At 44.3% G+C, this 19038-nt stretch overlaps 1 protein-coding gene across 8 annotated transcripts in view; it reads left to right on the forward strand.

Annotated features, from left to right (window-relative positions):
- Window positions 1-19038, forward strand: part of LOC137518257 (uncharacterized) — a 56928-nt gene that overhangs the window by 2541 nt on the left and 35349 nt on the right. For 3 of the 8 annotated variants that reach the window (XM_068235864.1, XM_068235869.1, XM_068235863.1), the window contains exons 2-3: window positions 8767-8841; window positions 16079-16302. In XM_068235864.1, coding sequence (XP_068091965.1) covers window positions 16248-16302 — 55 coding nt within the window. In that variant the 5' untranslated portion in view covers window positions 8767-8841; window positions 16079-16247. Of the gene's footprint in view, window positions 1-8766; window positions 8842-16078; window positions 16323-19038 lie in introns of those variants that run through there. The other 5 variants (XM_068235868.1, XM_068235870.1, XM_068235867.1 and 2 more) reach the window with 3 other exon arrangements.

The following is a 19038-nucleotide window of genomic DNA, read 5'->3' on the forward strand; positions in this document are numbered from 1 at the left end:
GTTACTCCAATGTAATTTAAAGCTCAAGTACAGGAGCATTATTTTGTGCAATAGAATAGAACCTATCCTCTATAATAAAACCTAACTGTCTCTGCGTCTGTGTGTGTCCCGTGTTTTGCGCTACTGCGCATGTGCAGGGAGGGACGCAGAGACTGAGGGAGGGCGGGCAGCGTGCGGAAAACCACTGCACCAGCGCGCCCGCGTCCTTGCTCCTGCTGACATCACCGGAAGCGTACTGTGCAGGCGCAGACCGTACTGGGCCTGCGCAGTACACTCCCGATGACGTCAATAAGAGTGAGCACATGGCCGCACAGGCCAAAATCTTGTCAGAACTGGAAGGGATCACTGTAAGAAGAACATTTTTGAGCTTCTGAGAGGAATGGGCGATGAGGTTAGTATATAATATTCATTTGCAGGTACGTCATGTGTTTATTTTAAATAATTTTACTCAGTTCAGGTTCCCTTTAAGCAGCCCTGCGAATCTTTCTAGTCAGTAGCTTCTGAATCGCAAACCTTAAACAAGTGTGCAGCTAATTTTGTCAGCTTTTTGTCAGAAAGATCTGCATGCTTGTTCAGGGTCTATGGCTTAAAAGTATTACAGGAAGAGCATCAGCAGGACAGCCAGGCAATGTGCTTTGTTTAAAAGGAAATAAATATGTCATCCTCCATATGTCTCTCACCTAGAGTTCCCTTTAAAGCTGAATCTACACTCCTTCAGGAGACTCCTGTATCCCGATAGACAGTGTCCATACATATGCATTAAATGGGCAGTGTATGCACAGCGGTGTTGAATAATCATGAGCTGGCTCCACAAGTAAGGGGTGCTGGTCACCTGACGAAGATGCATAGTGTCAAACCGCGTAGTCCCTTCTGCACACACAGGGCCTACAGGCGCCTGATGTTGAAAAGGCGGCTCACTCCCCTCCCTGAGCGCCTCCCTCCTTCCTTCCTTATGCAGAGTCCTGATGAGAGTGTAAATGGGAGGTTACTCACCTGGCTCTCAGCATTCCACTGATGAGATCTCCCTTCAAGAGAACTCGAGGCGGGGTTCTGACAATGCAATCCACGTATAGAGGCTGGGTCTGCCTATACTGCCCAGCCTTTGTTGCTATTTTAATCCCCCCTAAATTCCCCCTGCGCTCTGCAATCCCCCATAAATCACAGCCGCGCTGTGCGGGCTGTGTTTACCTCTGTATTGTCAGTCTCGGCTCTCCCCCCGCCTCCTGCATAGCACAGGTCTCCGCCCGCGTCCCTTCCCTCCAATCAGCGGGGGGGAAGAGACGCGGGTGGGGACCGGAGTTATGCAGGAGGCGGGGGAGCAGCAGACTGACAGTACAGAGGTAAACACAGCCCGCTGTAACACGCTGCGTGTCGGCAGCGCGGCTGTGATTTATGGGTGATCGCAGAGCACAGGGGGTGCTTAGGAGGGATCTGGATAGCAACAGAGGCTGGGCAGTATAGGCAGACCCAGCCTCTGTATGCGTATTTCATTCTCAGAACCGCACCTCAGGTTCTCTTTCAGTCAGGGGCACCTCTAGCTACTTAATACTACTGAGGTTCTTCTGGCTACCTAATACTAAGGGACACCTGTAGCTGTACCTATGACGGGCAAGGGAAGTAAAGGAGAAGTGACAGCTGGGCCAGCCAGCACACTTGCAGTGCGGTTCGGCAGGTGTCTCTAGGTTCATGGAGGGTGAAGTCTAAGGTGCCAGGACATCTGTGCCAATAGGCTCCTGTGAAGTAAATCCAGGCCTGTGCACACAGAAGCCAGCCCATGGTACAGCACACTGCGTCTCCAGCAGTGAAAGTGCGCCCACAGCCGTCAGCCAAGGCTTGAGATCAGAGTACAGAACAGTGTCCTGTGTTTCTGAGATACATGCCTATTTTATCAATTTTCTTGTACGTGTTTATGTTTATCAGCCCAAATTGCATTACATTAAATGGTTAATGCACCATAGAACACTCCTTTACTTTCTTTTACTTCTTTTTCCCCTACAAATAAGACTACCAAATGATTTTTCTTAATTTTTTAGGATTTTTCGAAATATAAACCCTACTCAGTCCTGACTCAGACAGGAAGTGACTACAGTGTGACCCTCACTGATAAGAAATTCCAACTATAAAACACTTTCCTAGCAGAAAATGGCTTTTGAGAGCAAGAACGAGATAAAAAGGGGGATTTCTTATCAGTGAGGGTCACAATGTAGTCACTTCCTGTCTGAGTCAGGACTGAGTCAGCCACTTACATACCTGATATTTAACTCTTTCAGACAGAGAAAGAATAAAAGGAACACAGCACCTAGCAAACCACAAACGCACATAAAATTACGTGTAGTACAGCCAAGGTTAGCATAGGGAATGATCAGAGAGATCATCCTTGACATGGTTAATCAGCATAATGGTGCTTATCCACAATACAATCTTGATGTGTACAGCTGTGTAGTGATTTCGGCAATATAGTGATGGACTTTGGATCTCAGTGTCCCCAATGAATATATGATGCTGATCATTTTTACTTTTGACATACACAGGAAGGGCAATTCTTCGTTTTGCATTCCTTTTTGATTGTTTGTTCACAGTCTGCAGGCCGTAGACAGGGATTGATATATTAGCACAGTGTTACTCTGTCTTTATGCTCGAGCTTAATACTATTTGTGCACAATGGGGAGGTTGTTGGATTACCCCAGGGGCGTCTCTAGCCATTTTGTCACTCCAGGCGAGAAATCCTGTGGCGCCCCCCCCCCCCCCCCCCGGGATTGCCCCTAGCCCCATACCCCCCACTTATTTGGTGAACCCCACCCCCGAAAATCATAATGCAGCAGCGTTTCACCAGAAAATACACTTATTGCGGCATGGGTTCACCAGAAAATAGTTGTAACGCAGCAGAGCTTTCACCATAAAATATACTTATTGCGGCATGCACTCACACACAACACACAGTATACACACACACACACACTATACACACACGCACACAGTAAACACACATACACCGCACACAACATGCACACGCACACACACTACACACACACACTACACTATACACACACACACACACACACACACTATACACACACACACACACACATAGCACACTATACACAGCACACAGTAATACACATTACTATTATACTAATCCTAGTTTTCACTACCTTATAGTGTGTCTGATCCCTTATGCAGAGAAATAATGAGGAGAGAAAAGCTGAAAGAGAGGGAAGAAGATATTTGCCTCACCAGGATTGCACTTTTATTTAGCTTTCCTGTATGACAAGAAGACACAGACACCCAGCACTAGGGAAAGAGGGAAACAAAGGTGAATGAAGAAGGCTGGTGCACACCAAGAGTGCTTCAGAGCGCTTTTCAAATTTACAGCAATTTGAAAAGCGCTGGGCTAATGTTACCCTATGAGGGTGTTCCCACAGCAGTGTTGTGATCGCAAACATGCTGCAGGTAGCATTTATTGGAGCGATTCTTTCAAAAATCGCTTCACAAAGTCGCATTCGCGAATTGCTAGCGATTACGATTTTGTCATGCACTAGCCCAGAGATAGGAGTGGAGTGAGACTGAGAATAGCCTGAGATGGATCAGAGAGCTTATCTGTATTGTAGTCCCACATTACACAGAGGCTAGTTGCTGGTAATAGGACTGCTGTCCCTGCCATTCTCCCACACAAGTCAGAAAGCAGCCCTCCTGGAGTCTAGGGACTGTCAAAACTTTTCAACCTGTTTAACACCTTATCTGCACATGCAGTCATTTTAACAATGGGGAGAGACCAGACAGATTTTTTTCCCATGGACCCTCCTCTGAACCTGAATTCAGCAGACACAGGACCAACCCTAAATCACTGAATGAAAGGCGGCCTGGGGGGCAGTCAATGCCTGGCTGCTACACAGTCTCTACTTCCACGCAGTTACCAGTTGCATAGAGAGGGACTGAATGAATCTCAGGAGCTGATGCTGTACTCGGATCCCTGACTAGGATGAGTGCCTTCTCTCACTGACTTATTCATTACTGTGGTTCTTTGAATCATTGAGCTGAAGGAAATGAATGAATCAGTCAGTAAATCAGTCATGAGTCAGGTGCTGCTGCTGTGTAACCTGATACCTGAGTGAGTTGAGACAGAGACGGCCTTAGAGTAGGCGGGGCCTGGGGCAAGGGTCATATGTGGGCCTAGAGCCGTAAGTGTAGGCCATATACCATACCACCATGCTCACGGGCTTGTCCACTTCTAATGCAGTACGCCTTATTATTGTTTAAAAACAATTAAGTTTGTTAAAGGCCACTAAGCCAAACAATAAACTGGAGATGGGTACTAAACTGGCTGGGGAGCTACGGATGGGTACCAGGCTGTCTGGATTGGTAGAGGCTGGCTGGGGAGCTTGGGCTAGATAAAGGCTGGCTGGGTAGCTAGGGGTGTATACCAGACTGGCTGAGGATGGGTGCTAGGCTGAATGGGAAGCTAGGGAGCTCCACATGCCTTTTATGCACCTCCAATGGGGGCAGGGTGATATGTGTTGTGTTTGTTGGCCTAACGTTGCTGTCTGACTCTGATTCTGTTGGTGGTATTGTAGAGTCTTTACCTGTTTTGCAATTTCCAAAATAAGATGCTCCTGAGTCCTGTGAGAGGTTGACTGTCACAGACTCACAGTGGTCGGCGCTGGGTCAGTGGTATTTTGCGCGCCCATGGCCAGGAATGCTATGCGTACGACGTAAATCAGTGGGTAAGCACCTGAGCATAAGCCGACCAGGAAGAACTGGGCTCTCAGTGCGAGTGCAGTGGGCATGACTGCGGGGCCCCTTCAAGTGCGGGGCCTAGGGCGATCGCCCCACTTGCCACCCCCTAAGGCCGCCTCTGAGTTGAGAGGCATTTCTCCTCTCACTACTCAGTTTAGCAGCGCCCTTCCCTCCTCCTGTCGCCCTTCCCTACTCCTGTCGCCCTAGGCAAGAATTTATAGCTGCCTAATGGCCCAGACGCCTCTGGATTACCCAAACACAGGGGAATTTTAAGCAACATTTTAACATGTGGTAATTAAATGTAACCAAAAAAATGCTTAAGGAGGTATTAGTGCGGGGCATATACTCCAAGCAATAAAGACACATGTGTTAAGAAAATATCAAAAATGCTTTATTATTCAAAAAAGAAAGAGAAATGCTTAAAAAGGTTACACACATAAAACCAAAAAACCTCCTGAAAGCTGTCAGCACCCCGCTCACTCATACCGCACACACAGACCACCATACCACACTGAACCCTACATGCGCTGCTGGTACCACTCAACTATAAGAACTCATGCATGAGCCAATAAGGTATATTCCAGATTGGATATAAATACTCTAGGTAAGAAGTCCACTCTATTGCAGCAACAATCTCATATAAAGTGACCTCCGGCAACTCCGCAATCCGTAGCCCACATGGGGGATGAGAGATGAGCACTCCAAACATCAACAGTAACAGTACTTTAGGGCAGACAGTTCATAAGGGCACAAATAGGAAGCGACAGTATGCTGCATGACAGGGAAACGCCAAGCAAGACCAAGCAATGCGCAGGCAAGGGCGACAGACACCATAAGCCAGCTGCACGCAATGCAGAATTTGAGCACAATGAATCCTCCAAAAGGACTAGGCATACAATACCCGATAAATGGTGTCCTGTCAGTTCCAGTCCATGGATGTAGCAGGAGATATATAGGAAACCTCCATCCTGTCAGCAGCAATGGCCGCAGCAGTGGCCATCAGATGAATAAATCCCAGGATGTCTGTGTGCCCTCCGTGTGCCCTCCGTGCAAAAGAGAGCAAAATCCAGACTAAGGCAGAAGTGGGGTCCAGAGGCAGAGGCAGAGTATGCTGAAGGGGACAGAGTCCAGCCTGCGGGTAGGGTGGTGGAGAGGTGCGCGGTGGCACAGCAGGCGGTGCGGACAGCCTCAGGACGCCAGTGCACGCTATCCTGACATGTTTCGCCGGATTTCCGGCTTTCTCAAAGGGAGGCGTGGCGGAAAGTGTGGCACACCAGCCAGCATCCAGCTAAAGTAGTCCAGCACGCCAATCAGTGCGCGCAGCGCCCGCCCCACACGGCCCAATCACCGAAGTGGAGAGGGAGAGAGGCAGAACGCATCACCCACTCATGAGCCGGAGGGGGCGGGCGCAGCAGCCACCGACGAACGCAGCCAGACTCATGCAACCAGCCATTCACAGACGCCCACATGCTCACCCAGCCACACCTACACAAAGGAGGGGGCAGAAGTGTCAAAAGGAGGGTGTGGGACTAAAGAGCCCAGCCAACCCTCACAGGGGAGCAGAGCGAGCGCCCAACACTAAAATGCTACAAATACTTAGCCCAACACATCAACTATGAGTATAGACCCAACAAGGGTATAGATATATATAGTACATCAATTGTTAGATGGTGAAATAAAATAGCAGTCAACTATGTAAATATATAGGGAGTAATCTCTACAAAAATAGAAAATGAGGATTAGCTAATCCTTCAATGTATCTAAACAGCCCCACATATCTGAATGTGGAGTACTGCAATAGTTCACGTGTGGGAACATTGCACCTGGCACACACCGGCGAATCGCAGGCAAAGAGGGAGAGACACCCCCAAAAGAAGGGGGAACCCCAAACGAGGATGGGGGGCTAGATTACCCAAACACAGGGGAATTTTAAGCAACATTTTAACATGTGGTAATTAAATGTGTATGTTTTATTTTTGAAAAGTGTCATTGGGCGGTTTGTTTTGGTTTCTCTTGAGCTGTATCGCAGTCGTTTCTTGCTTTCTATTTATGTTTAGGTGTTCAAGAAGGGTCATCATACCTATAATTTAACAATCTTGATTGTGCAATCTTATCACATGTATGTAATATAAGGGACTATATTCATACTATATAGATTTCTACAATCAAAATGGTGCACATAAGCAAATCACTGCAGTTTTGGTTTGTTTTGTTTTTTTTTTGTATGTTTTATGTCTTTTTTATGTTTTCTTGTTCTTAGGAAATAATCATTCTGTTGTAGCAGCGTTTTTTATTGCCGGTTGTAAAAAAATATTGTGTAGCTTTCACCATGCAAACAATTAATGAGAATAATAATACATATCTACTAATTGATTGGACCTTTGGGTGATGAGTATAGATGTGTTAGTTAGAAACCTGTTCATTCATTTGTAATAAAATCCTCAAATGCGGACGAATTGCTGGCAATGGTGATTATACAGAACAAGACCTGATAAACAGACTTCAGAAACTGTGCATGTTAAAATATATTGACAAAAAATAACCATTCAGTGAAATCCAGCTATTTAAAATAGAAATTTCATTTTAAAGAGAATCTGTACTCTAAAATTCTTACAATAAAAAGCACACTATTCTATTCATTATGTTCTCCTGGGCCCCTCTTTGCTGTTTCTGCCACTCCCTGCTGCAATCCAGGCTTGTAATTGCCAGTTTTAGGCAGTGTTACTGTTTACAAACAAAAAACATTGTTGCTAACCAGCATGTGATAGGCTGAGAGAAGCTCAGTCTGTGACTCATACAGAGCCTGGAGGGGGCGTGGAGAGGGTGTGCATAACTTCTACTTATCACAGCAGAGCAGCAAATTCCTGCCTGAGCCGACAAAGCTGACAAAGGAAAGAATATTAGATTATATAACAGAGATAATACAGCCACTGTGCAACTAGGAAAGACTGCAGTAAGACAGACCGCATTAGAACAGGTATAGGAACTTATAGGATAGAAGAAATAAGCCTGAACATTTTGTTACAGAGTCTTTTTGAAGAGAGATCAATTATTTCCAATAGTTTTTTCCTGACAAAGGCAATACATTCCCACAACAGAGATGGAAAATGCAAATAAGAATGTATTGGTTAGGCTGAAACATAACTACAACTGATAGAGCTACATAGAAAAACTTTGAAACCCCACTCCATCCTTTACATGCTCCTATCCTTACTTCCTTTCTAGATAACTCATCTGTCCCCTCTTGCAGAGTTTGTTCCTAATGTCCCTAGTGTTCCCAGCTCCTCCTCCCATAGCCTAGCCAGCTGGCCACTGCTTCTGCTGTCGCCATTCCGGTGCCACCATCACGACAACACCATAGCTTGGTTTTGGACATGTGGATGTAGGTGTGTAGGGAGCTATGATTTGGGGAGGGGTGCACAACATTAACCACCAATGTAAAGGAGCTATTATTAGTGTAGGAATAGAGGTCACTGGGGAACTTTTAAAGGGATCTTTATAAACATGGACTCCCCTCTCTACAACTGGACTCCTGAAGAAGTGGACCCTGTTTACGAAATGTATCGGTTAAAAGATCTAACTAAACATAATTGTTCACGTGTATGTATTTGTACAGTACATTTAAGCAGGTTCACATTGAGATAACTTGCGTGCCTGACACAGTTCACAGTGGCACTTAGATAAATATATATATATATATATATATATATATATATATATATATATATATATATATATATATAGTTTGTATTGAATAGTTCCTGCCAATTGTTTCTGTTCTATTTCTTTGCCAAATATAGGCCTTTTTTCCATTTAATGCTTAATAAAGTTTTTTAAATTTTTAATTTACTCTTCCTCCAAGTGACTTTTATAAATGTCCCCTTGAAAGTCCCCTAAAGACCTATTTTGCTATTTTTTGGGGAATGTTGGGGTCAGTACTACCATTATGTATTATGTATTTACAGTAATTACTTATTGACACTTACATGGGCTTAATTATAAATGCCTCCATATGATTTCTATGTCACGCAGGTAGAAAAGAGAGGTGCCATTGCAAGATGAAATTCATTAAAACAGTTTCAAAGGAAGGTAGTGATGGACGTTCAGGTAATAAGGCCATGGATTGTTCTATTCAAAAAAATCTCTTTATTGTTCACAATCATGTAAATACAGGTAAAAACTCCACTGCAACACGTTTCGTAGGACAACCCACTTCCTCAGACAATATTGTGGAGCATCTGTCAATCCAAGGAATAAAGCTTGGCACCGTCTTATGATATCTGGTTACATCCCATATGCAAAGGAGTCTTTGGAAGTAGTTATCACAATGAGATTATCTGGCATTCTAAGGCGCAAAGTGGTAACTAACAAAATTTTCACCTTATCTCATTCGAGTCTTCACACTCCTCACTCATTATATAATGAGGCATCAATACACTTTTGAACAGTAAAGAACTTTCATTAATTTGATCATCCACTTTATTAGTGTCAAATTAGAGGCCGATGAACACGGAGCAAAACAAAATAACGCAAGATTTTTTTTTTGTTCTTTTCAATCTGAGTTTGTTGCCAACTTCCTCGACCATTATTCAAATGAATCTCCATGACAAAACAATAATTGGTAATTAAGATAAAAGTGGTATCTCACCAGACACCGCAATAATACTGATTAACCATAGATCAAGGGTTGTCCTTTGCGGGCCCTCCACTTTATTTCCCCTCTAATTTAATTATTTCTACTCTGACAGCCCTGTGTTCATCGCCCGAGTAGATCTTTAACTAGCTGTTATTCTGGTGACTGCTCCCCTAATTGTGCTGTTGTCAAGATCAATAATTCACGATCATCTGCTGAAGCTAATGAGTTTGTCCAATTACAGTATGTGAACGTCAGTGGGTTTAAGCGCAGTGTGAAGGGCTGAGCTAATTTAGATGATTGCAGGGCAAAGGTGTGGCTACAATCTATAAGCTAATTCAATATAGCCCCTGGATAATGAGAGATCTTGGAGACGCGGAGGTAATCTTTGACAAGCGCCACCTGCTATGTAAAGGTTAATTATCTATTTTAGATTCAGATATCATTTTTTTTCTTTATGAAAGAACATGCTGAATCAGTTTAATGCATTTGATCACTGTAATGTAAACCGCAGACAGCTGGGTGGCGTAGTAGTTAGCGCTGATGCCTTTTAGCTTTGAGGTCTTCGTTTCAGGTACCACCAGGACTCCAGCGACATGGAGTCTGTATATGTTTATGCTAATGGGAAATACGGATTTAAAATAACTGTGGGGACTGGGGGTCAGTTAATGGGGAACGCCAGGATGTATATAATACAATTCCTGTGGTTGAATTAGTTACTACAATTCTTTTTTAATGCCTATTTTCTGTTGCTTATGAACATATTTGTGAACATGAGCTTTTTTATCACCCATATTGGAATCTAAATCAAATTTTGGAACTAAGTTGGATATAGTTATTAAACCAGATCTGAAATCAGAACTGTCTCTCTGCTTTAAAAGATAAGCAACAGCATAATAAACTTTAAAGAAAAAAAAGTATTTGTTATAGCTGATGCAAATCTTGCCATAAATCTGCAGTGTGTCTACTTCCTGCTTTCACGGAAGCCGACATAGGGTTAACATCCTGTGTTTACAAATTAGCTCCTCTGCCAAAGCAGCCAGCTGACACAGCTGAGAGATCAAATTACGGCTGTGATTAGTCACAGGTGAGGGGGGAATTAGACCTGCTAAACTCTTCAAATACATACAGAGTGCATTTCTCTCTGTTTTCCTTTCATCCTGTGCAAGAGTTCAGGTCCGCTTTAAAACCAGCTTAGCGGTATGGACGAGCTCAGCTCCAGTGGCTGGATGGTGTAATGGTTAAGGGCTCTGCCTCTGACACAGGAGACCTGGGTTCGAATCTCGGCTCTGCCTGTTCAGTAAGCCAGCACCTATTCAGTAGGAGACCTTAGGCAAGTCTCCCTAACACTGCTACTGCCTATAGAGCGCGTCCTAGTGGCTGCTGCTCTGGCGCTTTGAGTCCGCCAGGAGAAAAGCGCGATATAAATGTTATTTGTCTTGTCCATGACCGTCGCACTGGATTTTTCAGGCCCTGGTGGGCCGATTTTCATAATTGTTTTTTTTAAAACACACAGCTAGCACTTTGCTAGCTGCGTTTTTATACCGTTCGCCACCGCTCACCGCCGATGCACTGCTACCAGCTGCGTAACAGCCCCCCCCCCCTAGATACCCAGTGCGCAGCCTGGCCAATCAGTACCAGGCAGCGCTGAGGGGTGGATCGGGACGCCATGATGTGGATGATGTCGATGACGTCATCGCGATCGTCGCCATGGCAATGGGGGAAGCCAAACAGGAAATCCCATTCTGAACGGGATTTCCTGTTTTCTCTGATCACCGGAGGTGATCGGAAGGGGCGGGGGGATGCCGCTGCACAGCAGCTATCATGTAGCTAGCGCTAGGCTAGCTACATGATTTTAAAAAAAAAAATAAAAAAACCTGCTGCGCAGCCACCCTGGCGCATTTAATAGAACGCCAGGGTGGTAAACTACAGTAACTTTATAGGTATCACTATTATTTCTAAAGCTGTTAACCAAGCCTCTTGTTTGTGTACTTATCGCCAGGATCATTGAAACAGCTGGTTACAAAGGGAGTTTAGGTTTAGGGAAGTAATAGTTGTTAAAGGATATCCGAAGTGACGTGTGACATGATGAGATAGACATGGTAATGTACAGAGCCTAGCACACTAATAACTATGCTGTGTTCCTTTTTTTCTTTCTCTGCCTGAAAGAGTTAAATATCAGGTATGTAAGTGGCTGACTCAGTCCTGACTCAGACAGGAAGTGACTACAGTGTGACCCTCACTGATGAGAAATTCCAACTATAAAACAGTTTACTAGCAGAAAAATGGCTTCTGGGAGCAGGAAAGTGATAAAAAGGATCAATAGTTTATAGATTTTAGCTCTGGCATACTTCAATCAGTGCTGCCAACCGTCAGTAAATTTACTGACTGTCAGTAAAAAAGTCAAAAAATCTGGGCTGTCAGTAAAGTCCATGAAAAAATTTGTGGTGTCCGTAAAAAAAACCTCTCTCTTTCCCAGAAGACCACAGCACTTACTGCTTATCAGTTCACGTATCACTCTGGAATGTACACTGTTCTAGCTAAAGGTGGCCATACATCCGTAGACTTGTCAGCCGATCGACCAACAGATAAGACAATTATTATTGATATTATAAAAATCGGTGCCACCAAGACCATGCCTAGTTGACAATCAAACCAATTTTGGGCCGAAATTGGTTGCATGTATCAATCGCATGCATCAATCGGACATGCTGAAAAAACTCAGGTTGGCATGCTCAATCAGGTGTGCAGTGGTAAGGGCTGCGATAATGGAGAAAAAATATGACGGAAACCCCCAGTTGCATCCCCCAAATGTAAATATATCAAAGTCCCCTCCCCCCCCCCCCCCCCCTCCAGATGCCGTGCATTAATACTTCACCTGTCTGGTGTCCGCCACTGCACTGTTCTTCCTCATTCGAGTACGTGGTTGCCGGTGTATTGCACGTGTGATATCTTTCACTTAATTTCAATAATAGTACGGTAGGTGTCAGTAAAAAAAGTGTTCTGTCAGTAAATGTTTTGTGCTTTGTCAGTAAAAATGTATTTCTGAGGTTGGCAACACTGACTTCAATGAATGTGTCATTGAGCAGAAACAATAAAACAGTTACAACTTAAAAAGTAGGGTTCTTTTCCGTTAGCTGGTCGCAACTACTAGGTGGCGATAGAGTTACGTCTTTCCCTACCATCCATGGCGGCCTGGAGGGGGAATAGTAATTAACGCCACCTAGTGGTTGCGCCCAGCTAACGGAATAGTACCAAAAGTAGATTTAAACATAAAATAAAACTGTGGAATATCTTAAAAAGTCATTTTTAGGAGAAGGAAGATAGATACAATTGTTTATTTCATTAGTTTATTTTCGCTTCGGGTGTCCTTTAAAGTGAATGTTTACCGGTAAAAAAAAGAAAAAGTCAGATACTCACCTAAGGAGAGGGAAGGCTCGGTCCTAATGAGCCTTCCCTCTCCTCTCCCGGTGCCCGGTCCCGCGCAGGATCCCCCGTGGCAGTATTCGACCAGTTCGGTCAAATACTGCCACTTCCGCATGCCGAAGGGAGCTTTCGGAAGCACTCGGGCTCCCGATGACGCGGCCGCTCCATACTACGCATGCGCGAGCGCCCTCTATGACGCGCTTGCGCGTACGTAGTATGGAGCGGCCCATCTTCGGAAGCCCGAGTGCTCCCGAAGACCTCCGAAGTCCCTGCGGCGGCGGACGCGAACGGGGGAGCCAGCGCAGAACCTAGGGCACCGAGCCTTCCCTCTCCTTAGGTGAGTATCTGACTTTTTCTTATTTTTACCCATTGGCTTTAAAGGAACATTTTATTTAAAAAAAAAAGGAAAGAAATGAAAAACTAGTCTTATGATTAATACAGTATGTTATGTCCAGTCCAAATTTTCTCTATCTTGATCGCAGGATTTTGAGGTTGATGCACGAAGCAGCGGTAATATTGCTGAGTGCCGACAGTGCACATAAATATTGCCATTACTACCGTCAGCAGCAGTGTACCACGAATTATGCTGTCGGCACGACCCATTTTCTTTGAGTAATGTGCACATTGGTATGGTAAGTACTAACAAGTATTATCGTAGCATCATTCACGGTACTCCAGTACCATGGGTCGTGCTAATAGCGTAACTCGGTGCACTGCTGGTAGTAGCGACGGTAATATTGGTGTGCGCTTTCTGCACTCAGCAATGTTACCACTGCTTCATGCATCAAACCCATAGTGCATAGTCCACTGTCCTATCCACTGTCCTGTCATTATTTTGGACCAATGGGAATGCCATGCTCACTAAGTGTTCCTTCCTGACCACCCAGCCTGCATGGTTGAAGAAGGGTTAATAAAAATAATATATTAATAATAATAAAAATTGTTTGAGTTTTACAGTAGATGTATTTTTCCCAAACACCGGATGTTTGCCTTTTTAAAATCGAAGGTATTTGCAGGGTATTCATGTTGCAGTGAGTATATCCGGTGCCCCACAATGCATCACTGCTGTATATGCAAATCAACTCTTTGTTGACCCTGAAAGCTCAACACATCTCCAGAACTGCTGGAATGCAATGATGTGTCAGCTTGTTAATTGTACAGAGCTACACTAATCCAACATGCATTCAGACTGGTTGGTCCTGTGTATGGCATGGATCAATGTGGGTCTATGGGGTAGGACTTGAAACGCCCAGAGTTACAGATTGCCCAGCAAGCTCAGGGTGACCCAGAACTACTGGTAGTGTGTAAGGACCAAAAATCCCTTTTACTAAAATGTAATGCAAAGCAGGTATGCCTTCTTAAAACAGAAGGTATTTGCAATTATTCAGGTTACAGTGATGCATTGCAGGACACCTTAGAGCTCACTCTAACCTGAATACCTTCTGTTTTAAAAAGGCAAGCTTCTGCTTTGCATAGCATTTTAGTAAGATGGCTTTTTGGTCTTTTTTAGCCCCTTAAGGTAGCCATACATCTAGCGATTTGGCTGTACGATCAATCATTTTATAGACTCGAGAGAGAATCGATTGTTTTCCAGCACTCCCAATCAATTAAAAGTGGCTGATTTCATGTCGAATCAACCAGCTTAGTCGATCGAGCAGGATGCAAGATATCGGTCAATAGCACAGGAATCGGCTGTTGTTCATGTCATTCGATCAACTCTGAATCGATTTTTGCATTCAGAGCATGGAGACACAACATTGGTCAGATCGAATGTGAAGGTGAATCGCATAGGATATCATTTGTAGTGTCTGGGTCACTAGTCAATCGACTTTCGATCAACCATACTGAAGTCGATTTCTTAATAAAGTCGATCGCTTTGTTGATTGATTCAGAATCGCTAGATGTATGGCTATCTTTACACACTGCTAGGAGTTCTGGTTCACCATGAGCTTGCTAGGTAATTGCAAAAATCAAGCACCTCATACCCCCAGAAGATCTGCCAACCTTAGTCCACGCCTTCATCACATCCCGACTGGACTACTGCAATGCTCTCTACACTGGCCTTCCAAAAAAGGTCTTGTACCGACTACAGCTGATACAGAATACTGCTGCCAGACTGCTAACCAACCAACCCCGTCACTGCCACATAATGCCAGTCCTGCACTCCCTTCACTGGCTACCTATAGAATGGAGGGTCCTATTCAAGATCGGCCTACTGACATTTAAATCCCTGAATAATTTAGGCCCTGGATATATGAAAGATATGTTGCAGCTGCGTAGCAATCCCCGCATTCTCAGATCAACAGGTTCTAATAATCTAGTCATACCCAGAGTCCACTTGGAAACTTTTGGTCCTAGAGCCTTCTGTCATGCTGCCCCTACGTTTTGGAACTCCTTACCTCAACAGATCAGGACAGCTCCATCCCTGGACGTGTTTAAATCCAGACTGAAAACCCACCTGTTCAGTTTGGCATTTGCAGAAATATAACTTTTGTTGTGTGAATACTTCATCCTACTAATTACTGAATCTGAGAGAGCCTAAGCGCTTTGAGTCCTATGGGAGAAAAGCGCTATAGAAATGTTATTGTATTGTATTGTAATCTGTATCAAAACACCATGCAGCCACTGAGGCCTCATTCACACCTAAAAACACAAACGCAAGCATTTTGCGTTTTTGTGCGCATTTTTCCCCCTCCCGGCGCTCCACTGCGCGCTGCGTTTTTTAAAAAAGCCCTGAAGGCATTATATACTATATTTACTTCCTTTATCCTTATTAGAGAAAAGAGTGCAGTCCCTTTTGACCACCTTCTTTAGATGGCCATACATCGAGCGATTTTGCTGTACAATCGACCATTTGATTCAATCAATTTATCGAATCGAGAGTGAATTGAGAGAGAAACAAGTATGTTCCAATATGCCCAATCGATGAAAAGTGGCTGATATCATGTCGAATCGGCCAGCTTAGCAGGATGCAAGATATCGGTCGATCAGACAGGAATCGGCTACTGTTTACGTATCATTCGATCGTCTGTGAATCGATTTTTTCATTCAAAACATGGAGATACAACATCAGTCAGATCGATTAATGAAGGTGAATTGCACAGGATACTGCCTGTAGTGTGTGGGTCACTAGGTGATCGACTTTCGATCAACCATACTGAAGTCGATACCCCAATGAAGTCAATCGCTTTGTTGATTGAATCAGAATTGCTAGATGTATGGCTAGCTTTAGGCTGAGACAAAGAAGAATCCCAGGTGTCTAAGCCTTAAATTTATTCCAAACAGCAGACTTTCTCTGCCTGATGATGCTTAAAGACCCGAAGAAGGCGTGGCTAAGCGCCGAAACGCGTTGTGACGTCAGACGGCTTGCCGAGAGGATCGTGAGCCGGCGGTTGTCCTCCTCCCTACCTGCCTACCATCCGCACGGACCCTGTTAGCCCTGGCCAGGCACAGGATGCTGAGGGGACTCGCTGGTGGCCTCTTGAATGTGCAATTCTTGCACATATACTGTAAGTGTATTGATTTTAAAGCGTGTGAATCTATTAAAAGTGGTAATGCACCATCGGAGCGCTCTGTTTGTTCCTTTGTATCTCCCATATTAGCATACTGGCACCACCCAGTTTAAGGAGCAGCACCGAGGTGAAATCCACTTAAAGGGCCATACCCATCCCCAGCTAGCGCCGGTACTAACACTTTGCAGCTGATGCTTAAAGATGTCTGGCAATTTCTCTGATTCTCAAAATTCTATGCAAAGGATTTAGAACGATTGTAAAGGGAGGTGTGGGGCGGATCAGTGAATAATGGCGCACAGCGCCTATGCATAAAAATGGCACCGCATTAAAAAGATACGCTTATCGATATTTATCGTTAGTACTGCATAATAATGGCGCACAGGGAAAAAATAAGAAAAACGGCACACAGTAACGTTATTTATCAATTGTGCAGTTCATATGCCAAACAGCAGACGTTATTGTTCACAGTAACGTTATTTATCAATAGCTAACCTACATAAGCCAAACTGCAGAAGTTATTTAACTGCAGAATGGTGAATGGATTTAATGTAACACTGTCAAGGTTAGGGTTAGGCACCACCGGGGAGATTTAGGGTTAGGCAGCACCAGGGGGTGCTTAGGGTTAGGCACCTCCAGGGGGGTGGTTAGGGTTAGGCACCACCAGGGGGGTCTAAGGGTTAGGCACCACCAGGGAGATGGTTAGGGTTAGGCACCACCAGGGGGGTCTTAGGGTTAGGCACCACCAGTGGGGTGGTTGGGGTTAGGCACCTCCAGGGGGGTGGTTAGGGTTAGGCACCACCAGGGGGGTCTAAGGGTTAGGCACCACCAGGGAGGTGGTTAGGGTTAGGCACCACCAGGGGGGTCTTAGGGTTAGGCACCACCAGTGGGGTGGTTAGGGTTAGGCACCACCAGGGGGGGTTAGGGTTAGGCACCACCAGGGGGGGTTTTAGGGGTTAGGGATAGGTACAGAGAGGGTTCTTTGTGTTAACGCTAAATAACGATAAGGCTTTAACGTGAAATAACGATAAGGCTTTAGCGTTGAATAGTGATAAGCGACAAATGGACTCGCGGCAACACCGTGCGCCATTATTCGCAGGCGCCATTTTCAGATGGATCCGTGTGGGGGACTATTTGATTTCAAGAAACAAGGGACTGTGATCAGCAATCAGTCTTGGAAAGAACACTATGGATTTCCATTATAGGAATCATAGCCAGAAAGTAAAAGCTGGGATTGGGTTAAGAAGGTGGCTGAGTAGTAGTAGTTATGCTATGCTAGTTAGTATGCTGTTATGTTTCATGCTGAAAACCACTGTCTGTATCCACAGTTCTTTGCTGCATCCACAAGTTAGTTACTTGTGTTATGCAGAGAAGAAATGAGATAGGAAGAAGATCTAAAAACACTGCCACCTTTTCTGGACCCGTGCTTTATATAAAAACTGAAATAAAGTGAAAGCAGTCATATTAACATTTGCATTTATTTTAGGAAATTATGGCAGCATCCTCCCAGCTAAAAATGACAAGAGCCATTCAATGGCAGTTTAAAAGTAAGCATCTATGATGCTGTACTTGTAAATTAGTGAACACATCATGGGTATCTTCATGGGTACCTTGTGCATGCTGAATTACATTTTACAGATTTTGGAGAAACATATGCTGACATTTTTTTCAGGATGATAGAAATACAAAAAAAAGAAACAGTGCTCGCTCTGTGTACTAGAGGTGGCCAAATGGCTGCATGGACAGGTTGTCTGGATTTTGCCATCACTGCGGTAGTGATTGGCAAGCGTTCCTGCTAGTCCTGCTCTTGTGGACGTGACTATAGCAGTGGTTGCTATTAGTTACGCTCTTACCTGCTCTGTCTTGTTTGTGCCTGTGTCGAATCTTGCCATTGCTTGCCATCACTGCAATAGCGATTAGATTGACAAACATTCCTGTTGAAATTTGCCTTCTTAAAACAGAAGGAAATTTGCAATCCTTCTGTTTTAAGAAGGCAAATTTCACCAAGCATTGCTTATTAGTAGGAGGGCTTTTCGGTATCTTTTATCCCCCTATACATTCCTAGTGGTTTGGGTCACCCTGAGCTGCTTGGTTACTCTGATAAACATTCCTGTCTATCTGTCTTTGTCTTTTTTTGTGGCGGAACTGCACCCCACCTTTGTGAGTATACATCTATATACTTTTATCCTCCCTACACCTAATGATACTGCACCATTGGGCTCCCAGTCTCTCCCTACTTCTCACCTAGGTATTCTTGGTCCCAACAAGAATCACCAAAGAAAACCCTCCTATATCCTAGAGATGGAAGCTGGCAGTGTACATCGGGACTGCCAGCTTCCATCTCTAGGGCACCAATACGAATTCTACCTACCCATTAGTTTTTTGTTATTTACTTTCTGGACACAGGACCCCGTCTGGTTTTTCCAGACCCTCTTGCCCTACCCCATGTGGATACTCTGAGTATCTGGGAGCATACATTAGTGAAATGTTTGTATGATACTATGGTTTTATCTCCATCTGCATGGATATCTACTTGCAATTCTATGCCTCTGAAGAAGTAGCCGTATTGCTGCTTTAGGCTGCACATTGTACAGTTTATTTACATGATTATGGGATCCATATTTTATAGATGTTCATGTACTTGACTTTCAATAAATGTTATATTTTACATTTAATTTGTTAGACACACTGGCCTATAAACCCTACCTGGATTTGTTTTTTAATATTGTAATGGCC

Source organism: Hyperolius riggenbachi, chromosome 5, assembly GCF_040937935.1.
Source record: "Hyperolius riggenbachi isolate aHypRig1 chromosome 5, aHypRig1.pri, whole genome shotgun sequence".
NCBI lineage: Eukaryota > Metazoa > Chordata > Amphibia > Anura > Hyperoliidae > Hyperolius > Hyperolius riggenbachi.